General features: G+C 37.1%; 1 protein-coding gene across 1 annotated transcript in view; it reads left to right on the top strand.

Annotated features, from left to right (window-relative positions):
• The window catches only part of DSCAM (DS cell adhesion molecule), a 391,004-nt gene that overhangs the window by 368,306 nt on the left and 8,671 nt on the right, over positions 1-14,027 (top strand). The window contains exon 34 of the mRNA XM_085305248.1: positions 3,170-3,472. Coding sequence (XP_085161374.1) covers positions 3,170-3,472 — 303 coding nt within the window. The remainder of the gene's footprint in view (positions 1-3,169; positions 3,473-14,027) is intronic.

Below are 14,027 nucleotides of genomic sequence, written 5' to 3'. Positions count from 1 at the left end.
AAGTGAATCTAATAAAGGTTAATCTGAAGAAAGGTAAAATCTGAAGGAAGGTATATCTGACAGAAGCAAATCCTGGCTTGCATCAGGAGGCATTGCCTGTATTCTGTCCTGATGGGGGGAAAAGCAGAGGTCCCATGGGAAAGCTACATGTTAACTTAGACAAATTGCCAAAGTAGTAGATGTGATTAGCCTTCTGCTATGAAAATTAATACGGCTGTGTTTATTCTCTTTATAAGAACAGGCATCTGACTTCCCTTACATCCAATAATTTATACATTGAAGTTCTCATCTTTTCAGAACTCATCCTCTTAAAATTGCAGTGGCATCTAACCATCACTTAACATGCACTGTGCAGCATGTTGTGTCAGAACCTGCCTATCTTTACTTTCATTATTGTAACCACAGGGCTAAATAAGTAAAATCAAATCATGTGAAAATTACATCACTGGATGAGTGAACACAGAATATAAAGATTAGTGTAAGTTATTGAATTAAGAATCAAGTGATATTTCTTCTGCTATAATAGATTCATTTGTGTGTAGTCAGCATTACTGATAATGATTTCTGTTCTTTGGAAAGAACATTGTGTCTAATAATGAACAGATTAGATCCTCTCCTTCTGCCCCCTGCCCCCTCCAAAAAATGACAGTCAGGGCCTATGGATAGGAGCTTTGGGAAGCTCCAGAAAAGTCCAGATGATCCTGTCATGAACCAATGATAATTAAGAGAGCTGGAAAAACAGAGAAGTATATATACRTTCTTGCTTGAACAAAAAGTGCTCCCTTTAGAGCTGGGTGCATGCTCCTCATGTTGTCTTCATGGAACAGAGCCACTCAGGAGATATCGCTCCAGCTTCATCCTGCTGGATAGGAACTTCATAATGATTTCTTTAGATATAAAGATCATGAAGCCTTAAGAGTCAGCTATAATAGCTATGCAGATATAAATAGCCAATGTTATCTCAGAAACCTTTTTTATGCCCAGTCTATATTTCAGGTGCACTTGCATGTGTTCCAGCATTTGATCACCCAAGGTTGTTTCATTTGACAGACAAGTATCACTGGGATTATATTTCTCGTTCTCCAGTGAGCACTGGAAAGGGCAAGGAAATAGATTTGCTAGATGGTTTAATAGACAAACTACATATAATTTTTAGGCAGGCTGAATAAGCTGTATTTTAACACAGCTATTTTCTTACTCTGTGTCTGCCCTTTGACACACACACTGATTAATATAAGTGATATTTATTTCATGGTTTATATCATGGAAAGATGCTCAAGATAGGATTTCTTGTGGCAAAAGGTAGCTATATTATGCTACTTGATTTGTAGTCAGTATAATCTAAGAACTTCAGAAGTTTCTAATTTCCAGCTAACCACCATAATAGATGAAGCCAAGTTGCATATCCAAGAATCAATCAAACTAAAGCTYATGTTTGATCACCTTTCCAGTACGGGGTTCAGATTTATCAGTCTAGTTGATGTGGTCGATATGTGGCAGAACTTGGCATTTCGTAGCAAAACTGTATGAAGTTTACAAAGCAATAGTTTTTAAGYGTACTAGAAATGTATTACAGCCATTCATAGCTGTAACTAAGTTCAAATGTTCTGACTAGAAGCTGTCATAAGTTTGCTGACTAGATTTCATCAAGTTTATCCTGGGCTTAAATGAACCTTCACCAGATCTAAGGTCTTCAAGCAGAACCTTTCTGGAATACTGGCTGGTTTCCCCAGGGCATGAGATCTGAGGAGCTGCAGATCCTGAGGTTTATGAACCAAACTGGGACCTCTGCATGTCCATGAGATCTAAAGACACCAGTTTATGGCAATGGGCAGATGCAGCTTTCCAGGAGTTCCCAGTTCCCTAGAAGTTTGGAAAGACAGTGTCTTGGTCTGATTTGCAGCTGTCTCCTATGAACAAAAACCATGCTCAAGTCTTGGCCRGCTCAAAATCTTAAGCAGGTTATGGCAAATTGCAGAAATACTTGCCATTTTAAGTAATACATGGACCTATTTACAAGTGGCTTGAGTATTATTCTTTGTATGCTATGAAAACTGATACAAGGATTCTAGCACACAATAAAAATGATAAAGATCAGCAATAACAACACAATTGCCTCTAGCTGCTATAGGATTGCTATTTTTATGAATTAGCTATTACAGTGTGCCTGTTTATTGAACATCACCAATAATGTCTGGAATTGTACAGATCTTGTAAGGAAACCTGATTCCTGCCAGAAGAATTTTTGAAAGACTTCCACTTTTCCTGTCCCTTGAAGTAGAAGCATGACAGGTGTAACAGAGTGGTGCTTTTTCTGCTTAACTACACAGAAACCCCTGCTGTATTTCCAGAACACTTTTTAATGTACCCATGTCCATTTTCATTGTCAAGAATAACAATGCTTGTTTAAGGGGCATTGACATTCTTGGAAAGTCATTATCAGAAAAGAAGAGCATGTAGGTCAAAATAGCCTATGTGTCAAATAAGAAGCCCCCATCAGCTTCAGCAGCATTGCAAAAAGCACCTGAATAACAACAGGCTGGTAGCTACTAAATAATATTGCTTTCCTATGACTATTTGTTCCGTATGAAATGAGTTAGTATTTTGCCTAGCATCCAAATCAGACATTAGTGTCTCAGAGACACTGCCTTTATATTTGACTTTTGCTCTCAAGGGTTTCTCAACAGAAAGGTATAAGATTGAACAGGTAGAGAAAATGGACTATGCTAGAGAAAATCCCTCAGAAATATATCTGAGATGCATTAACAGGACAATGTAAAGGAACTATTTCTGTTTTTGCTATATATGTTTTATGGATTTCTAACATTTTTAAAGCATTTTATTTTTAAGAAAATGATTTTTTGTAAGAAGTCATCACATTTTTTCATGGATTAAAGGTTATTTCTTCTAAAAAACCAAGTTAATGCTGAGTTACATACACTGCTTGCAGAATACGACTGTGCTTTAGACTATCCATACCTACCAAGTAACTGACCAAACTAAAAGTTTTGCATCTATAGAGAACTCATTATAGTGACTGATTTAAATCACTGGTTATTTCAAGAATCCTGCATGTCATTAAGAAACACTGTCATGTTCATAGCTTTTCTTCCAAAAAGGATTATGTTGATTTTTTTTTCTTTCTTCCATTATTTATATCTGTGTTTAGATCGAGCAAGAAGCAGCATGGTCTCCACAGAAAGTGCCTCCTCAACATACGAAGAGCTAGCAAGAGCATACGAGCATGCRAAAATGGAAGAGCAGCTGAGACATGCCAAGTTCACCATTACTGAATGCTTCATATCAGACACATCGTCGGAACAGTTAACGGCAGGGACTAATGACTACACAGACAGTCTGACCTCAAGCACACCATCAGAATCGGGGATTTGCAGGTTTACTGCATCCCCCCCCAAACCTCAGGATGGAGGGCGAGTGATGAACATGGCAGTTCCAAAGGCCCATCGGCCAGGTAAGAAGATAGAAGTAACATTTTGATCCTTTGAGTGAGCTTTTTGCACCATACCTGGGCAAGTTAACAGGAGAGGGTATATCACAAGGATGAAAGGAGGTGCTCAGTATATCCTGTCATTACTAACAGTGGTAACTGTCTTTCATCCTGGCTTACTCTGTATTTGAGTAAGTCTGTTCTCCCAAACAGAGAAAGAACTTGAAACTTAAGAAGAGAAAGGGACCATTTAGGCCATCAAATCTGTTCCTCTACAATTGCAGMTATCAGGCAATAGACCCTTTCAGGCTAAGTAAGACCATATGTGGGCACATATGCCTGACTCCAGTTCAAACCATGCACTAACAAAATCTGTCTTACAGCAATACTTTCTGCCTGAAAGCAAAGACTTGCTAGCCAAATGCTTCGTAAAGATGAGTTGTAGAAAACGTACTCTCCTTTCTGCTTTGTACCTTGTAGAGGATGTWGTATCCCTTTGGTGATGTTGTTGAGCTATTATGCTCTCTCTTTGACATCTCTGAACATCCAGATAGGATTATCAGGGCAGGGTGGGGATAAAAACGGAGAAAATTAAGACAATGCAATAGCTCAAAGAACATGGAGCCTACCTTTAAGTGTGTCTAAATCCACACCAGCTTCTTACTGGTGTAAAAGGTGTTTGAGGGACATGCACCTTTCGGGTCAGTCAAATTTCTGGCTCCCAAAGAATGCTATTTCTAATGATACTCTAATGCAAAATAGCACAAATAGATTATTTGTGAGTACAAATATGTTCTAAAGTCTTCTCAGAAGATTTATCATTCTGTATTAGAAAACASATACTATAATATAGTGGAGAAGTATTCAAATAGGAAAAAGACAACTGTATTTGCTTGCTGTAAACATGATATAGTTTGTTATGATAATTTTTTATGTCTAGTGTATACATTTGCCACAGTGGGTGGGGCTACTTATATAAACAGAAAATAGTGAGCAGTACTTATTTATGTAAAAAAGAGTTGTGAGTGGAATATGATCTTTTGTTTAATATGCMGCATCAGTGGAAAAATGGTTGCTCTGAGGACAGAGGAATGAAGWTAGCCAGTGGTGTCAGAAAAGATCATTCAAAAGCAGGACCCAACACTGAAAAAAAGCATAAGGAATTTTGCAAGAAAAGGCTAAAGAACATAGAAAGATCAAGGCCACGCAGAAGTTAGAAGGTCATAATAGACAAGGCCGGAAATTACTGCATYGTACAGATAGGAGGAAATAATTCCATGAGAGCTATGACTACTTCCTGTATAGACAGAATAGAATGAAACTCAGGAGTTGCAGAAATAGATACAGATAGAAATAATTTTCATCTCTATCTCTAAAAAAGTAAGGTGAATATTTATACTTGTTCTGCTAAAAGGAAGTATCCATATTCACAGGTAAGTCAAAATTGCAATCATCTCCTTCCAAAGTCAACAAATATTTTTTAGCATTTCTTAAACAAACAGGTTACTGTCTTTCTTTCATGCTCTCCAATACATTATTTATTCTTATGTGGTGTTTGAAATATTCTAATATATTCCATATAATGATGATCTCCTTGAAAGCACACAGGACTTAATTCAATCCCTGCTCTTAACTTGAAAGCTTCTGGGGTTAGGACATCATCACAGTCCCTTTAGCAAATTGCAGATTTGTAGCTGTCTTTAACTCAAATGGCTTGAATTTGTACCTGTTTTTCCTGATTGGCTTTACAGTAAGGAGATGAAATATGTCATGAACTTAATAACTAGTTTCAATACCTTGAAAGAGAATTTAATGTTCCACTGGAACAACTTGAATGTTGGCCCATAAATTTTGAGTGATATGTTCTTAAAGGATACTTTATGGGGAGCTTTAAACAAAACATATGGGTAGAAACAGACCAGTATTATTAGTGTTCAAATCAGTTAGAAAAGACTTAGGGGGCATATTTCTTGTTTCACCCACAACTTCTGAAATTAATATAAGTTATTAATGATTSAAAAATAATAATTCAAAGTTATCTGTGCATTTGGGAATACAGAGAAAAAATGATAAAGCTAAACCATTTAAATTATGTAGATGAGAACAGACTAGATGATCTCCAGAGGTCCCTTCCAGCCTTGCTGATTCTATGATTCTATGATCTACGATAGACTGGCTGTGTCTCTTGAGCCTGTCTTTATTCTTCTCCAATTCAGTCTTTCTTTAAAGACACTTTTACCTGTCTGTTTTCACAGTGCCTGTCTCTTCTCCTACTTGATCCCTTTCTTGTATAATGTCACCTTCAATAACCTATGCCTCCTCCTATCTAATTTCTGACCTCACTTTTAAATCCAACTCCCTGTAATGCTATCTTCTGCAGCTTGTATGGTTGCAATAAAGGTGTAGGGGTCTGGAAGAAATAGTATTTATTTTTCAAAAATTATCCCCAACAATCATAAAACAGTCTCAAATAGATGATAACAAAGACTTATTTAGAAGAATGGAATATGCTGAAACTAAACTACTCAAAGGTAAGACCACAGTTTATTGCTGCTATAATGWTTTGCTATAAGCAAGCAGAATGTTAGACCAACTGAAGCTTGCTTTCAGAAGACCTTCCTGTGAGCTTCTGATGTCTTCCTGACTTGTATTACTTGATTGTTTCCTTACTTTTCCTTGCATCTCACAGGACTGTTTTGCACCTGTAGGGTCAAGCCTGCCAATCAAATTATCTGCTTTATTCAACAGGTAGCATTTGAGACCTCAGGTTACTCCATCCTGAGAAAGTTACTGATTAGGAGTAGGGAACCTGAGGGGAAAAAAAAAAAAAAAGCTGGAGGAAGAAAAGGTATTATCCAAATTTAATGACTTGTATTCTAAGAAGTGAAATCAACTTGAGGTAATGTTCCCAACTTCCATCTCCAGAAATGGAATGAAACACCAGAAAATCTCCCCCAAAAAAAGAATAAGGTCTCCAGAAATAGAATGAAAACATTTGCATCTTCAGCCACCTCATCAGCTGAAATTAAATTCGGATGGTTCATCAGATGTCTAGGCAAGCTTAGAAACTGATCATTTCTAATGTAACTACAAATTAGGATTGTCTTTTCAGAACTTCCACACATTATGTACAACCCTCATTCTGTAATGCATAATAAATGACCGCTTTATATTCTAGCCCACTCTAAATCTTTAATAGTCCTTTTCCCACCCAGTCAGCTTGTACTGCATATATTTATTCAGGTGGCCTTTAGAACTGCTTCTTTTTCTGGATTTCTGCTTCTGTCTTTTTCCTGAAATGTAGACTACACAAGAATCAATTTCATGAAGTCACCTCAAACACAGATGCAAAAAAGAGAAAGCGTTTTGCCATGAAAACAATGAAAATACACTTTAAAGTATATAGAGAAAGTAGTATTAGAGCGTCTACAACACAAAATATTTAAGGAGTTTCAGGAGGTGCATTGGTCTTCAACTTTTGAAAAGTCAAAGCTACCAAAAATGGAAGAGGGAAAAGTAAGATTTTTATGAATTCTCACATTCAKTGTTTTTAAAGTATATCTTCAGCAGTATTGTTTTCGGATCTTTACAAGACCGTAGACAGGTCAGATTATTTGTAGGTTTTTGCTTCTGCATCAACAGAATCATTATTATTTTTACTCTTATAACAACTGTGAATCACACATTTTGAATGACAAATCAAAATAAAATTGCTGCCTAACAGCATCTTTTCCATAATTTCCCAAATATGAAGGTATGGACAGAGATCCACCTACAGGAAAGAATGAAGGTAGAGGCTGGTAGAACCTCCCTGCCCCTCCTTGCACTGGAAAATATGACTTCGTGCAGATCTGCAGGCAAAGAACAGCCCACAGATTTCTGTGGACTTCACTGAGCTGGCAAATCCGATCTCAGCAGGTCTTGCAGATGACCTRCTAGAGATGGGTGACCCGGCTCAGTAAGCCATTAGAATTGTCACATGTCCTAGGAGGCATGCTGGAGCGAAAACTAGAGAAGCAGAGATAGTGCAGTAGTATTTTAAACAGCAGGGATGAATCAGACCCTTTTTAGAAAAGAAAATTTGTGCAGTGGTAATGTTCTTCGTGGTATAAAAATCATAGCAATGTATTGTTAACATTGCATTTAATATCTTTCGCAACATCAAAGTTTCAAAAAGTTTGGGACAATTATTATTATTATTATTGTTCCCATAACCACAGATGTCCCTGACTGGGAGTTTGTTTAGCAAGATAAAGTCCCCAAAGGATTGGTGTGCTGGGTAATCATCTCAACAGGTCCTTTCAGATCAAGCTTGAGGCACATTGTCATATTAATATTCAGAAGTTTCGACAATTGTTACCCAAGGTTTACCTGGTAGGATGATAAATGAGTCAGTCCTTTGTCCTCCAAAGTTGTCACTCAAATCTTGCATTCAGAAACTGGGTGGGACAGAAATTAGAAAGAAGTATACCCTGTTCCTACCTCCCACTGTGCCATCAAAGAATTTGTAATGTGAGGTAACAGTAGGTAATTGTAGAAGTTGAAAAAGTTTTCTAATAAGGTTTCTCTTTTGTTTCAAAAATATTAGCCACAAATTATCATAACAATTATTTTTAATTGCAATAAACATTATAGTAGCAGACTTTATTAAAAATAGATTTCTGTTATTATAATTTTAAATCTTGGTAATAGCCTCAGCTAAAATGCCCTTTTTTAACTCTCTTTCCTTCTAAGTCATTGGCCATGAGAAAAGAATAGTTATTAACTGGGCAATATTTTAATAATGCTGTGCTTCCCTATATCTCTATAGTATACAAACAATTTACCTGCATCATCAAGCAATGGAATTCATTCTTGGAAGAAATAATATAGCACTGGTGCTTGAGTTGGAAATATCTACAGACTCCAGTCAGGTCTCTCACTTACCTCTCACTGGCCTACAGCAAAACCCAGTCCCTCGCAGATTGTTTGTTTTTACTGATGTAGTGGTTTTACTCAGTGCTGACTAAACTTTACATTTTTGCTATATTATCCTTAAGGATTAGCTTGATTTGGTGGAACAGACAGAAACTCATCTGTTTGATGCGGCAAAATAATCATAAGCTCATTTTGATGATGCCTCTTCCCTTCTTCTTTGGGCATCACACTACTTTATAAACCCTGAAGGGCCAACAGCATCTCAAATATGCTTTCAGAGATGTGTTAYCTTTCACTGGGTATATCAGACTAGAAGATTTCAAAATCCATATGAAGGACTCCAACATTTTATAGCTCGGAACTGCCTCTCTGCGCATGTCCAAGGCATCAGTTTGGAAGGGAACCTGCACGTGGGTGGAGGTAAATAGGTTGTTGCATCCAGATAGAGTCTGAAAAAGAGATTTTCTTCAGACTGATCTCAGCCCTGAAGATGACCAGGAAAACCCACTTCTCTTCAGGGAAGCCAAGTGCTTTCCTGGATCTCCCTTGCTGCATAAAGCAGCAGGACTTCACCACCTCTTGTGCTCCCTGGAGGGGAAAGTATTGAGCAGCACAAACCAGCTGTTACCCAGAGAGGCCCAACGACTGCATGAGGCACATGCATGAATACCATTGTATGAGGCACATTTTTGGTTTGTTTTTTTTTCACTTGCACATCTAAGTCAACAGCCTAAGTCTCACCCTAAGCCTATTGCACATTTACTAGAAAAGACACAAACGTCTTTGGTTTTGCTGATGGAGTCAGTATGATCCCCACAGCCCCCTGCACATTTACAACAATGAAAATACTAAGTCCTTTCAGTGTTAAGGTGCCTTAATTAGCACTGTGGTCACAGTTTACAAATTTGTTGCTGATTTGACTAATCCAGAAGATTTGAGTGACAAAGCCTAATATTACAGACAAGGCTTAAGCTACAGAGTACAAATACTTTATTAAATGATTGTTTACAAGGGTCCCTTAAAGAGAGGTGAATCCTCACTTGCAGTACATAAATATTATGTTTGTTATGTTTAACAACAAAATGATCAAGGCACAAGTCTTTTCCAGTATTCAGGTACTACAGCTAAAAATAAGCTGCTTGGCACAATAAGGGAAATGTGAATTACATAGTAAGCACAGTATATTTCCTACGTCAGCTCTGTAACCTGAGGAAAAAAAATGGAACCTTTTTCTACTGATACCTAAGTTCAGCGTGAAGGAGTTGTCTCTCTCTTCTACCTGATGAGGACAAGTGTAGCATAGTGATGGAATCTATTTAGAGACTTGCTTTCTACTGAAACGTTGCTGACAGCACTCCATAAGCTGTGGCGGTAACTGAATCCTATATGAATTCAGCCACTGGGGATTCACTAATGGTTGAGGCTCTTGGCTTAGGGCCTTCAATTTATTGTCTACCTCCTTTTCCCTGGCCTATTATATTATTCTGCATCGACTGAAAATAGAATTGTACAGATTCGCAGTTTCCAGACCCAAGCTGAATTTCTTGAAGATACCTGAGGCCTACGTTTGACTTTTTTTTGTTCAAGAAACCAGCAGCAAAGTATGAAAAGGATAACATATGGGTTGTTTTCTTTTTCAAGTCTCTGCCTGTACTGTATCCTTTCAAACGCAACAGAATATATATACATGTATGTATATACACATACTGTATGTTGTGTGTGTGTAGACCATTGAACTCATCAGCCTGGCTCCACAGCTGGAGACCAAGGTCCAGCACTCAGAAAACAACTTAAGGAATAAATCAAAGTAGGCAGGCAAGCAAACAGAAAAATAGGCAGAGCAATTGTAAATAGAAGAAATAACGTCTTGCCTACTTCTTTAATTTTAGCATATACTCTTAATATATATGTGATATGGTCACAAATCATCTGATTCTGAAATTAGTCCTCTAGATCAGCATCTCAAATTTTATCTTGATAGATTTTCCTGTGCCTAGAATACACCTTGTTTTAAGTATATATTGCACTGCTGGAAAATTGGTAATATTTCAAGTACAGACRGACAGTGCTGTTTGCTTCTTATCACAGAAATGGCACATCAGTGATGAGAATAAATTTTCTTCATCCTCTTTCAGCTTTTCTTTCTATAGAATACCAGGAGCTTTTTCTTCCTTCAGCTGTGAAAAGCTAAATGTTCTGCAGATATGAAATCATTTAACTCTGCATGTAATTTAACATGACTACATATACTTGAAGTCACTGACTTGCATTATTATTCTGGTGGATTTACAGAGGAAGGTTCATTTTGCAAGTTTTTATAACCTTGCTGCTACAGTAAAATTGAACCTCAGCAGGATCAGATCAGAAGCTAAACTCATACGAGATCAAAAAAGAAAAATATACTGGTATGCATCCTCAGTTTAAATAGGGCAGCTATTTAGTTACAAATGCAAAGTTTCCATGCAATTGTAATGGGAAAATTCCATTTTAAGTGTCATACAAGATATCTGAAAGCTAAACTTAATTCAGTGATGATAAAAGTGACTTAAATTATGTTTTCAGCTCTCATGGATGAAGTAGTGATTTGGAGTAAGGAAGGTTTATTTGATTTTTTTATCAGGGGGAAGAAATAACTGGTATCTTCTTCAAGGATTCTAGCAGCAGTGTCTAAGAGCACAATTATTTTTTCTTGTTGCTCCCTAATCTTTTTGTTTGCTTGTTATTTTGATTAGAAGTTAATGGTGACTTTGGAAAAGTACATTATTCCAAACTAGTGCTAGTTCATAATACTTTTTCTTTCTTCTATGTTAGAAGTTGTGTATTAAGGGAAAATTCTTTTCAAGAATGCCTATTCCCTATCTTTGTGTTACCAGCAAATTATAGGTTATTAAAAGTGAGGGGGGTTTTTATTTGAATTTCATTTAGTTTTCTAAAGCTGATTATTTGCTCTTGGATTTTTGTTCGTTTGTTCCTCAGCTGCAACAATCAAATATTTTCTATAGGTTTGGAGTCATTGGGTTCAACTCTACTTAGTGGAGAATTTTATGCATAAAGCAAGGATTACATTTATGATTAAAYTTTCGGTTACTTTCCCGTTTTTACGATCAGAATCACAATGTCTARACTTCTAAAACTGCCAGGAAATGCTCCAAATCAAACCAAAAATGCAGTGTTCATTTCAATTGAAATAATAGGGTTTTAGAGTAGTTCTGTTAAGAGTCCGCATTTTAAACCTTACTTTTGCAAAAATTAGATTGGGCTGTCTCATTTTAATTAAAATGCCTTAAGCATTTCATCCTGATAATGTTGTGACATAGGGTGTRATTTTTATATGCCCTTCCAAGTCACCCAAAGTAACCAAAACCAGTTGTTTCCATAGAAACAGTAACTAATCTAGTCACTTTAAGGTCTTGGTGGTCAATTACACGTTATTGCTTTTACTGACTTCACACGATAGGTTCGGCTTGTTTTCCCTATGCCACAGGAGCTTATCATGATTTTAGATCTATAGGAGCCCTAAGAAGCTGTGGCATCTGAAAGCGTAAGGCAACACTTACCTGCAAGAAGGAATACACAAGTGCTATTTTTGGAAGTAATAAGTATTTTTTGAAAGTGATACACAGTAAGTGATACCACTAGAGACGCAATTATTTGTTGTAACGGTACCCTCTTCAGTCTGACTGTAGTGCTGGTCTTTGCCATCCATTTGAAAGTTTCTTTGTATGCTGATCCTTAAAGTATAGGCATATGGATGTATTTCAGTTTTGTTCAATTTTCTGTGCCAGCATCCTCTTTTTAAATATAAGATCTGGACTTCTGGCCACAGTAGATTAACTAATAAAAATGCAATGTTGCATCTTGTCAGCATCGCTCAGGATACTCACATTGCTGGACATGAGGAGACTGAGTTACAATAATTCATCTCTGAGTATCTCTTCAGCAGAGTTGCAGGCCAGCACCAATATTGTTTTCCTCGCAATTTGTGGTCTGACCCCCYCCCATCGTTATCAGGTGCTAGAACCTTATCCCCAACTGTTCATCTAGGCAGGGTCAGTTTTAGCTGCAAATTTTATGGGCATGGTGCGAAGCTTGTTGAAGTCAGCAGAGTGGCTCTTAACTTCAGGGAGCTGTGAGTCAGGTTCCAGCTATTCACCTCTCCAGCTTCTGTGCTGAGTCTGGGCTCCAAGGATATCCCAGGAAGAAATCTGTAAAGGATGCCAGTTTCCATAATGTCACAATTGATTTAACCCTCGGCTGAAGTGGTGCATAATTAAACGCTTTCCATTCACTGCACCCGTGATCAGCAAATTGTTCTTCAAGGTCTAGTGTTTCTAACTATAGGCACCTGAGTGATGGCACGTCTTTTCTATCTCAGTAAGTGGACAGGAGAGCACTGTCTTAGAGTGTCCTTAGAAATGTATAAAGCAGCTTGCATGACAAGCTGAAAATGGCAACAGAGAACTCCCAAATTTTGCTTTTCTATCACCTTTCATTATTTATTGATATTTTTTCTAAGTTTCTGTTTTGGAGCACCTAYTGATTTACATGGAGAGGTTCATTTTACAAGTTTTTATTACTTAGACGTTSCATTAATTTGAAACAGAATGACCTCAAATCTGTAGTTGCACTMGTGCTGTCAAATTCAGCATCCACATGGCACCGCTGTAGGGTCTAAATCTATCTGACTCCTGGAGTTCTTTCTTACTTATACTGCTGGTTCAGCAGTGAGAAGGCCTGTAAAAGTATATCAACTTTGCCTTAAATGTTAAAGTTAGTTCAAGACTTCTGAAAGTTGCAAAGCATATTAAGAGTCGCTTAAAAGTGAGGCCCTATACATAAAACCAAAATTCTGCTTATAGAAATAAGAAGCAAAAATGTGCTGCCCTATTTCCTGTTTTATTAGAAGTTTCAAGATTAGACAACAGTATAATAATCAGATCTCCTGGCATTCGGTCAGACAGATGCACCATTTTTAAGTGTGTTACCATGATGTATTAGATGTATGATCTCAGTTAAGTTGGAGTAGTCATGCTTTTTACTTGAAGACACATTGATTAAGAACTTTTTCTTGGAATTAGAAGGCTTATATCTAATGATATGACAATGAATCGTCTTTAAAAAAAATTATCCATTCTCATTTTCAGTCACTTAAATCTAATCTCTAGTAAGTATAAATCAATTTATAGTCTTTCTGAAATTAATATAGCCACTCCGATTTATGCTAGTAGAAAATCTGGCTCCTAAACCACAGCTTTACTGACACCTTGGTGTTTCCTAACAGGCAWCTTCAATGATTGCAGTGAACAACAGGTGTTATTTTTATTTTGTTGTGTAAAGCTTAACCGGTATTTTTTAATGCTTTTATGAAAATGTCAGTTTTAGCAGATTGCCACATGCAACTAAATATTACAGGTCTTCGTATCATCTGTGAGGGTGTAATTTTTGTATAGAAAGAAAAACTTTCCAGTTATAAAATACAGTCTGGAACGGGTGGTAGGGAATTCTGATTTCTCAGTCTAGAAATGGGAAGCTTTGCGTATTTTGCTAAAGGGTGCCAGCTGTTTCCTATCTGCAAGATCACGCACTTGTGCAGCGTAACGATGTGATTTTATTCCATCTGCCTAAACACTGTGAGAAGCACAAAATATGTAATGGAGTGAGT

This window comes from Rhea americana, unplaced genomic scaffold (genome assembly GCF_003343005.1).
Source record: "Rhea americana isolate MKP2758 unplaced genomic scaffold, rheAme1 scaffold_101, whole genome shotgun sequence".
NCBI lineage: Eukaryota > Metazoa > Chordata > Aves > Rheiformes > Rheidae > Rhea > Rhea americana.
This window is presented reverse-complemented; position numbering and strand designations above follow the sequence as displayed.